Raw genomic sequence first — 11,094 nt, forward strand, 5'->3', positions numbered from 1 at the left:
ACAGAGCAGAAAAGCACATTCGGTGGGAGAGGCAGAGCACCTGCACCTCTGCCAAAGGCTACCCCACACTGTGCTGCCAGCAGGAAGATAAGGATTTGGTTAATTCAGCCTACACATCAGATTAAAAATCAAGTGACGTGATGTGAGAAGGCAACAATAACCAATACAGCAATGCTGAGGAGCTCAATTCTCTCTTGGATGTTCTACCTTCAGTAGAGACAACATATGGTGTAATGAGAACATGAGTCATAGTCTGCATTTTTTTGAATTCCAGGATTTTCATATTGGTAATCAAGTTTAGAGAGGGGATCAAATCAATGTCTATAGGGGTTTATTTTTTTTAAAAAAGCTACTTGTGGTTTACCTGCATAGGGTTTATTAGAAATGTTAACAGCTAATGTTAATAATATGGTTAATAGGAGTCAGGCACTGTGCCACAGGCTTATTTTATATGGATCACCTCATGTAATTTCTACAACTAATAATAATAGGTCCTCAAATAGTCCCCCTTTTACAATTTCAGAAAAAGAAAGGCTGAGGGACTGGCTGAAGATCACACACCGAAGGGCAGAGCCAGGACACAAGTTCTAGCTGGTCATCCAGTTCCACGTCATCCCAGTGCATAGCAGATAACCACATGTCAAAGTTTATTGTCATCACATTAAAATGATTTGTAAAAATGTTTTACGACATGTAAAATTAATCAATGAATTTGAATATGGTTATTTTCTAATTTGTTTAGAAGATACAAAGCTTCATGTAGCAAAACCAAGTACACAGATCTTATGACTTAGACCTAAAGCCAAAATAAATCAATGAAGAGGGCTTCTACTAAAGTTTTCTACATCTCTTGTGTAATAGTTGGGGATGAAATAGTTCACTCATGGCACTGATTTAAAAATCTTTTCTATTCATTTTGCCAAAGAAAGAGATTAAATTGGAAAGATTAAGATAAACAACTACTATCACTGCAACAGACCGGTAACTTTAGCCAAGGCCACTAAAGTCCGGTTCTCAAAACAAAAATCACTATTTTCTTGATCCCTATCAGCCCATTCTAATAATGTTTTGCTAATTTGGATGTGACAAATTTTCTTGGGGGGGAAAAAAAAAAGCATCTTGTAAAAAAAAAAAAAAATATATATATATATATATATATTCCCAATAATGAGAAAAGTGAACTCTATCATACGGCTAGAAAATACCAAGTATTTTCAAATAAGATAATAAAAATAATTGTCAATATCCAGAAATATGCACTTAAAAAAAAAAAGGTAGTTTCTAACTGGAATAAAAACTTACAACAAACTGCAATCTGGAATGCTCACAAGCAGTAAAAAAAACTGTGATGACTACATGAGAAACACTGCAGAGTTCATAAAATAACAGAATACAAGCGTTCTGATACCCCCTTCTCCATACCAAGTGCAAATTTGGGCAACTGTATGCCAAATATGAGCCAATTTCCAAATGACACTTTCCTAGAAAAATATATAATTGCCTTTCATGTAACAGGTTGCCATTAAACTTTCATTTTTCAGGACACACATTACAAACCATGTTCACTGATGGGACATCAGCTGAGGATCACTAGTATTTCAGGGAGGTGAAGACTCAAAGAGCCTTTATCATGATGAATGGTGGATCATAACTATAATGTAAATTAATAAAGAAGGAATGGCACAAGGACATTATAAAAGTTCAGAATAGAAGAACTGTGTATCCATCAGTAGAATGCCATGCAGTCTTAATAAAACCTTACACATATTCAAAACAGTGTGCTAGAAGTTTCTAGGGGAATGTTAATTATTTGTGTGCATGGGTGTTGGCCAGAAGAGGCTGGGCATGGAAGGAAAGAATGCTCCACAGATATAATGCTTGAGTGGTTCACAATGGTTCACTGGCCAGCACTGTGGACAGCTGATCAGGGTTCCATCCTCTTTTACTAGCTATGATCTGAAACATCAAGAAACCTCTCTACATCTGAATTGTTTCATCTGTGAAATGGAGACAAAAGCATATATTCCACTCCTCTCACAGTATTTGAAGGATTATGTGATAATATATGTGATAAGGACTCTGAAAAATATAAGCAATTTTTATAAAATATAAGGTATTAAAAAGTGATATAATTACCAGTCTTTGAATTAATTTTCTAGAGAAAGAAACTGGCACCTGTTTGGGGCTAATATGATTAGGTACCCCAGCTTAGTTAGGCTGCTGCCTACCTATGAAAGATGAACAGGGAATATTTAATTAAGGGAGGCCTTGGGCAATTATTGTTTTCTTAAACTAGAGGCCACGAATCTTTCTCCCGGGTTAGGTCCACTCTAGTAAGGAATTCTGAAACTAAAGTCTAGTTTCCATAACAAAACCATTTTCTTGCTTCATCCTTTAGGTGTTTAATGAACACTTTCACAGCAGCATAAATTACTACACCACTAGTTTTCTTTAGCAGTAAAAAGTAATATAAAGAAAGCAGCACAGTATTTTACAATGGCCTTCAGCACCTAGAGCCCAGACATCCCACAACTAGTTAAGCTTTCACAAAAAAATAAAATAAAAAAGATATAAACATGAACACACTGACATAATATATAAAGATACATATGCATGTAAATGCGCGCGCACACACACACACACACAATCTCACAAAGTCGTATTAAAACCATCAGCATGTGCCTAAAGGATCCTCTGTTTTTAATGTACAGCACTATAAATAGCTCTGGGTTTCTAAGATTTGGATAAAATGAAACCACTTTCATCTAATCAAATTCACCAGAAGGCAATTCTATCAATAGAGGCCTGAATTTTAAAAATCTCTACAGTATAAATATTTCTTTTGTTATATATGCTCAAATATTTTACCATAATCCTAAAATCAGAGGATAATAGATTTTTTGCAGCTTGAAATTAAAGTCCTATTTTGACTTTTATTCAGAGAAAATAGATCAATTCCTTCTCCAACAGAAACATGGTATTTCATGACTGAAAAGTAGTAATTGATTCACTATTTAAAGCCAACCCAAATTAGAATTAAAGAATAAACCAATGCCTCTAATTCTATAGTATTTCAAATCCATTTTGCAGAACAAATAAAGGAATAAATATGTGAGCCCAAACTGAAGTTCCTATTTTACTTATTAGCACTCAGCTCCTCTTTCCAGGTCAGTGAGTGAGGCTAAATAGTTACTCTGTTGCCCAGACTGAGAGAAGCTCTGTCTCAAGGGATAAACGACCTCATGGACCTGGAGAAGTGTTAACTATCATCAGCACAAACTGTACTACTTGAGCAAGAAAAATTAAGTCCAACTAAAGGTACCACAATAACAAAAAAAGTAACTTTGGTTTCAGGAATTGCAAAGATCATTACAGGAAGTTGTATTAATGCTGACAAGTTCAAGTGTTTATAGAAACTAGGAAGCCCTGGAGTGTCCCTCCCAGGCACATACTTTCCTGCCCTATAGAACCAGTTCTAGGAACGTTGCTTATATTTCTTAATAACTAACTGGATATTAAACATCCAAAAAAAATTAACTGGCAGTGATTCCTGGTCATTTTGTTACTTTTGCTCCACATCTCCAGTTGTATCACTTCCCAGCCAACCCCCCACTCCCAACTCCAGTCTTCTAAGTGACCAAATTTCCCAAACACAGCCACACAAGTTTTTCCAAAGAGAGGGTCTCTCATTTGTACAATGGCAGGCCATAGTCAATGTACAATCAAAGCTCAGTATCACAAATATATAAACCAGTACTAAAAGAGACCGCTTCTGAGGCTGTATTATTCTGTGAGCTCCTTTACAAAAATTAGGAAGGTACCTTAAAAGCTATCACAGCAATGTAAATCTTAGATTTTTCTTTTTCTACAGTAAACTATTTAGTTTACCCATAATGAAACTAACCAGAAAAGGAAATGTTTGCCTTTGGGAACTTGGAAAAGAAAACATTCATGTTTGCACCCGAAGTTATTACTAACAAATGAATGGCTGGTTAAAAACCTAAGCTGTGATACCACTGCCCTAGCCCCTGTGCCCCAAGACTGATTACAAGGCAGTTGTTCGTCCTAAGCAAGAAAAACCACAAAAAGGCTTAAGAACTGTTCCTGTTTGGTGTTTTTTTTTTTTTTTTTTTTTTTGCATTTCACTTTGCATACTAAGTTTAATAATCATCACTCAAAACAAAAAAAAAAGACAAATTTTATTTTTCTACTAACTCTTCCCTTTTCCCCTGATGGTTTACTTTTTCTATCCAAGATTCAAGAATATACACTGGCAAACATAAAAAGAAAATTATGACTCTGTAAGACAATGACTTCTCATCTCCTAGAAAATTGACAAGCTAGCATCCAGAAATGATTCCTATTTCCCAGAAGACACTTCATGTGGGATGTCTCTTTTTTTCCAGAAGAACTTAGAATTCAGAATGTCTAAAAAAACGAGGAAATAAAATAAGTGTCAGGCTTATGCTAGCAAGAGAGAAAAAGATGAACTAGGCATACCAACGGAGCTTCTACTTAAGTAGGAGAACCAAATACAAGTGCAAACAAGTGGAGTGCAGGCGACCAAAGGAGAGCACAGGGCAGGGAGAAACGCTCCAGCCAGGAGGGCTGGAGAAATCTCTGATCCTAAAGCACTATCCCTCAGGGTGGCCAAGAAGCAAATTCATCCAAATCATCCTTGACTGTCTGCCACAAATACACATCACTGGGTCCCATCCCAGATTCCTGAATCAGATCCTCTTGCGATGGGAGTCTAGAACTCTGTTTTTGTTTCATTTCATTTTTTATTAAACAAGCATTCCAGTGAATCTAATACAAGGGGTCCATGGACCATTTTTGGTCACACTGAAATACTACCATTTTTCTAAGTTAAGGGTAAGACCTACTGCATAGATACAGTAATGAAAAACCATAACAGAAAGACCTTATAAAGACAGCCACCACAGAAGCAGACAATCAAGGTATGTGGAAACTGATGAATACACTGACTCTAAGAGGCTAAACTCTGTTCTGGAAGTAATGGAGAATGAGTATAGCTTTTTGAACAAACTCATGCTGTGTTTGAATAAGATTATCTGGGAGTCCAAGTAAGAGGTACTAAGACATTAATGGAAAGGGGGAAAGGAGGCAACAGATGCAAGAGATTTTTCAAGGGTAGAAAAGACAGGACTTGGGATTTGATGTGTGTAGAGAAGAAAAGGAATTGAAGAGGACCATGAGAAAAATTTTAAATGAGCCAGGTGCCTTCTCTGTGTCTAACACTGTGTCAAGCACCACACAGCATCCACAAGCACAAGAATCATTAATTCAATGTAGTAACTCAACCCTTCCAATATTTGACAGGTGCCATTAACACCACCAAGGATATACACAGGAAAAAAATTCCTGTCCTCCAGGGGTTTAAAATTACATCTCTCCCTGTTCTTCTTTTATTTTGCCCTTACTTTTTATGAGGCAAAAAGTATTTCTGGAACCTGTCTCTCCTTGTGCTCAAGACCTTTGCTGCTAAAGCATTACTGGGTCAAGTCAAAAACATGTAGGTCCTCATCCTGAGTGGTTTTAGCTGTTTGTTCTTAATGGCAAATACTTAGGAATGCTTTCTTGACTACGATGACATGACAGTCTTTTGTTTTGTTTTTTTTTTAAAGATTTTATTTATTTTAAGAGAGAGCATGTGTGCATGAACAGGGAGGTGAGGGAGGCAGAGGGAGAAGGAGGCTCCCTGCTAGCCCCATGTGGGGGCTGGATCTCAAGCTGAAGGTAGATGCTTAACCAATTGAACCATGCAGGCGCCCCAACATGACAGTCTTGATACAAAACTATTAAGATGTAAATATCCAAATTCAAGTGTAAGTGTGGCCCAACTTTAGATAAATGGACTTAAAAAACTTTCCTACAGAAACTTTTAGAATACTGCTGTTTATTCATCCAATCAATATGAACTGTATGCTTTTACAGATGGATGGTTCTCCCCTGACCTGGAAGAATGAATAACATCCTGAGAAACCTTAGAGTGCAAAGTGTGATCAATGAATTAAAAAGGAGAATAAACAGCACTTAAAAACAGGAGGCAGGGTGACAACAGGTGAGAAGCAGCAGTATGTGTAGGAACTATCAGTTATAAGAAATACTGACCAAAGGACAAAAATCAACCACAAGCCTGAGAAGTGGACAGAGGTCACTTGTCAAGTTAAATTCATAATTGTCAATATACGATGAATGCTGCCAGTGACTTGATTTTAATAATAACATGAGTCTTTGATTAATGGACAAATTATTTGACAAGATACACACATCAAAGAGAAGAACTATACAAGACAGTAGGTGATCAAGTGCTACATTTATATGGTGTCTGCGAGAGCCATAATTCAGAGTAAGTTAAGATTTAAAATCAGTTTTATAAAATGCTGTCATGAACATGTTTCTAGAACTTTTTAGTAGCCAAGGCTGCTCTGAGTACAAACTGTAATAGCAAAGACTGCTGGCTGTGTATCATTTTGTAGCCACACCCATAAATGTGTATCACTTTAATGCCAGTGACATCACTAAACAACTTTCTAAGCAGTTTTACTTTTAACTGTCACTTTTTCAGGATCATAATACAGTAAAACACTTCAAATCTGAACTACCTCCAAATTGCATACAGTCTAGATTGTTATCATTCCTGGGATCTTTCTGGTCTTCGGCAAATAAAACCCAGAACATAATCAAAGCATTCACAATTAAACTGCAAAACACTTGATTAAAAAAAATCAATTTCAATAATTATTTGTATCTTTACTATCAATAATTATTGTATCAATAATTATTTGTATCTTTAAACTAGATCAGATCTTTTCTTTTCCACCCTACCTACAGTGCTTTGTAACAGCTATAAAGCTTTACCGTAGTCTAAGATTATGGTTTTAACGAAGAAACATTTTGTAATATGTGCTGAGAAACCTTAGAGAAATACACACAGTATGCAAATATATAAAGTACAATGACTTAAATGTTATCAAGGGCTTCAAACTCTTTATAAATTAATCTGTATCATAAAATGAGTACCTCAAAAGACCATATAAAAGACACACTTGAACAACTAGGTGTAGTTACCGGGCTCTCAGCCTGAGAGTAGAAGATGAATTTTTTAAAAGGATGAATATCACTGCTGCAATTGGGAGGAGATTATTTTCAAAACTAGAATAAAATTAGGAGAAAATGTCTAAGAAAATCACTATCCTCTTACTTACAAAAAGGAAAAATGACCAGTTAAACATAACTGCTTCACCAAATCTATGGGGTTTACCTTATTTTTATCTTCCCTCAGTAAGAAACTCCTCTAATCCAATCCAAATTTCTGAGACTAAAATTCTGGAGACATTTTAATGTGGAAGTCAGTGAAAAAAGTATGTTAGAATCAGCTTCCAGTACATGTCATTAAAATAAAATGACAACAATGTAAAAGAACAGATCTCTTACCAGTTGAAATTCTCGACGCCGGTCATAGGCATTCTGTATGCCACTGTCTGCCCACAGTGCTCTTATGATAGGGAGATACTGCAAAAAAACTTGAGTTTCCACCATTCCCTGGGCCGCCATGGGGGACCGGGTGTCAAACGCCATCATCTTGTCTCCGTTGCCTTGGTTTGAGTTATCTCCCCACGGAATATGAAGTTTCTCTCGAGCATCTACCAGCACCCTCATACCTTTGTTTAAAAAGAAAGAAAAAGGTGTGCTAGGAGTCATTAGATATCCTCAGTGATTCTATTCCAGTATTCTTTTCTGAAGCTTAACCATGCCAAGCCTACCTCCTCCACAAATGGAGGCCAACGTCGAAACAAACACCCGTAACTTCCCAGAGCTTAAAAAAACTAACACTTGTTCACAGTCACAAAATTAGAGCCTTGAAAAGCAAATACTATTAACACAACTGCTCTTTCTGAAGGATTTTTAACATGCTCTCATTTATAAAATAAGTTATTATAAACTTTTAATAGAAGGTAGTCACAAGAGAACCAAAACCAGTGAAGGAAAAAGAAATCACACTGCACAGCCAGATGTCCAGGCTCGGGAAACAACAGCTGCAGCTAAGATTTTCTAAGCCCCTCAAAAAGATATTTATGAAATGCCAGGAGTCAAACATTATCACTTGGAGTTCATTTGTTACTCGAGCACCCTGCTTTAACCCAACATTGAGTCTTCTTTGTGTTTTTTTTTTTTTTTTTTTAAGATTTTATTAGAGATAGAGCAGAGGAGCCAAGGGGAAGGGAGAGAGAATCCCGAGCAGACTCCAAGTTGAGTGTAGAGGCTGCCGCACGGCTGAATCTCACAATCCTGAGATCACGCCCTGAGCAGAAAAATCAAGAGTCAGAGCCACCCAGGTGCCCCAACACCAAGTCCTCTAAGAACACGTTCAAAACTCAAAAACTCCCAAACCAAGCATAAGTCACAGGAAGGCCTTAGATTTCTCTAACAGGAAGGGCAACTGCCAAAAGTATACACAGAGACTTCAACTCACAGAGATTAATTCAAGCCCATTATCTCTAATCACTAAACTGTTACCTTTGGTTCATCTTAATTAACAGTTGCATGACTATTCAGTCATTTGTCTCCATAACTGAAAAACCGTGTTGCTGTCAATTTTCTGATCATGCCAACTCAAAAAGTAGGTATCTAGTGACTTACTTCATCTCATAACCAGCGTTCAAAGTAGGTCACACTTAGGACCCAGTGCACAGTAAAGACCAGGTGTTTACGTGGCTCATAATCAGTTAACATGTTGATTCTATTCATTGACATAGTTCCTTAAGTTCAGCTGCATCAGGATACAAAGGTACCTTCAATTAAGGACTGGCAAGGCAGAGCTCACAGCCTTGAAAGAGACCTTAATTAGTTTTGTGCTGAACAGTAAGATGGGATAAATTCGATTGTTTTATACAGCTTAACTGTAGCAGTGCCAGGACTCAGAGCCTGCTGGCTGTGATCTGTGAGCCCCTGGCCTAGCGCTCTTCTCCTCTCATTACTCCACGACCCCCGCCTCCTAGAGAGGGAGAGAAGCGGTGAGGGAGGGGGTACTTTTCCTCTACTCAATCCTGGGAGGAAAAGAAAGTGATGAGAAGGAATTGCTTAAGAACTTCCTGAACAACAACAACAACAACAACAAAAATATCTCACTTAAAAAAACACTGTTTGCAAATCTGCTGAAATCTGAAACAAGGACAATCGCTACCCAGATGGTGGTTTCCTGATGCACCTTATGTATCTCAAATTTGCCAAGCCGCCTTTTAGAAAGCAGGAAGATGCTTTGATGCTAAGAAAAATGAGCCTAACTATCGCTGAAATAAAATAAGAACCATCTTTTCCAAAGCTCTGAGAGCCCAGAAATAAAATCCCTTGTCTATCTTTTTATTTAGGAGCGAAGTTTAACCGTGGAAACACTCTCCCACGGAAGCAGAGCAAATGACCCACGCCGACGGTGATTCACGGACTCTACCTGCACAGGCTCCGCATCACTTTCTAGGCCAAAGATTCTTCATACCAACAAACAGGCTTCATTTAAATAGCAGAGCAAGTGGTGGTACCCACCCCCACCCCCACCCCCTTCCGTCCACCGCAATTATTAAAGCAAAAAAAAAAAAAAAAAAAAAGGAGAGTGGAACGTGTTGCATAGTGATTACAGGCAAAACATCCTGCCCGACCGTGACAATGGGGCGAAAAACCACCGATGCCGATTTTTTCAGACTAACTGTACGGGTCTACTCTTTCCTGATGCCAGCACAGGGCACAGGACTCCCTGAGGTTTCCCCATCTCTGCCCAGAAGGGCCCAGGGGCTGTCACCCTCCGCCCTTGACAAGTCTCGGGCAAAAGTTTCCTTCTGGAGAGGGTTCCAGAAGGCCCTGGCTCAGGAGGCGGCCGGAGCAGCAAGGGGCTGGGAGCAGCCCCGACCCCATGTGACTCGGGTCACCCACCCGGGGACGGGAGGGGAGGGGAGGCGAGGCCGGCGCGGGGCGCGGGGCGTGTGGGTCTCCGGGCCTCGCAGGGCGATCGCCCCACTCCCCGAGGCGCCCGGCTCGCCTCACTTCCCTGTCGGAGGGGGGCGAGGCCCGCGGGGGAGGGGGGTGTGGGGAGCCAGTCGTGACCCGAGCCGGCCGGCGAGGGGGCCAGCGGGGCGGCCCCCCGGCATCCCTGCCCCCCGCGGCCGAGGGCACCCCGCGCCGCGCCCCCTCCGCGCCCGCCGGGCCGGGTCCTCCGCCGGCCGGGGACGCGAGCGGACGAGGACGAGGGCGGTGCCCAGCCCAGCCCCGCCGCCCGCCGCCCGCGCCCGCGCCCGCCGCCCGCGCCCCCCGCCCGGCACCTTTAATCACGTTGCTGTAGATGGTGGGGCGGAACTCCTCGCGCGCGCGCTGGTCGAAGTCCTGCCCGTGGATGATCCGCATCTGCTTCAGGAAGGTGGACTTGCCGCTCTCGCCCGCGCCCAGCAGCAGGATCTTCACCAGCCGCTTCACGTACGTCTTCTCCCGGGACAGGCATTTGTCGATCTCCTTGGACTTGCGCTGCTGCTCGGCCTCGCCGCTCGTCAGCACGCAGCCGGGGAAGCACACGGACAGCACGGACCGCGACGGCAGGAAGTCCGCCATCTTGCCGCCGCCGCCGCCGCCGCCTCGGCGGGCCCCTCCGGCTCCCTCCACCGCCTCCTCCTCCTCGGGCGGCGGGCGGCTCCTGCGACGAGGCTCGAGGGCGGGGAGCGCTGCGGCGGCCCGAGCGCGCCCGGGGAGGGAGGGAACCAGAGAGGTGACTCGCAGGGCGGGCCGGGCGAGCGGAGGAGGGAGGGATGGAGGGCGGGCCCAGGAGGGGCGGTGGCCCCCGCGCGTGCGCGCGCGCCGCCTCCCGGGAGCGCGCACGCACGCACGCACGCACGCCGCGGCCCCGCCCCCTCCCGCGCTCGGCTTCCAGGAGTCACGCTGCGGCCCGGGCGTCGGCCGCTGCCGCCCGCTGGGCGCGCGCGGGAGTGGGAGGCGGCGGGCGGGGCTGCCGGGAGCGGTCACGTGGGCTCCGGCCGGCCCCGGCGCGCGCGGGCGGGGCCCGACTTGCTGTTTGCCTTCAGTGAGCTG

At 42.4% G+C, this 11,094-nt stretch overlaps 1 protein-coding gene across 2 annotated transcripts in view; it reads right to left on the reverse strand.

The window, feature by feature from the left end:
- GNA13 (G protein subunit alpha 13) overlaps positions 1-10,818 on the reverse strand; it is a 40,963-nt gene extending 30,145 nt beyond the window's left edge. The window contains exons 1-2 of one of the 2 annotated variants that reach the window (XM_077853694.1): positions 10,338-10,818; positions 7,462-7,688 (exon numbers count right to left, since the gene is read on the reverse strand). In XM_077853694.1, coding sequence (XP_077709820.1) covers positions 7,462-7,688; positions 10,338-10,620 — 510 coding nt within the window. In that variant the 5' untranslated portion in view covers positions 10,621-10,818. Of the gene's footprint in view, positions 1-7,461; positions 7,689-9,475; positions 9,554-10,337 lie in introns of those variants that run through there. The other variant, XM_077853695.1, reaches the window with a different exon arrangement.
- Between the last annotated feature and the right edge of the window lie 276 nt (positions 10,819-11,094).

This window comes from Canis aureus, chromosome 16, assembly GCF_053574225.1.
Source record: "Canis aureus isolate CA01 chromosome 16, VMU_Caureus_v.1.0, whole genome shotgun sequence".
Lineage (NCBI taxonomy): Eukaryota > Metazoa > Chordata > Mammalia > Carnivora > Canidae > Canis > Canis aureus.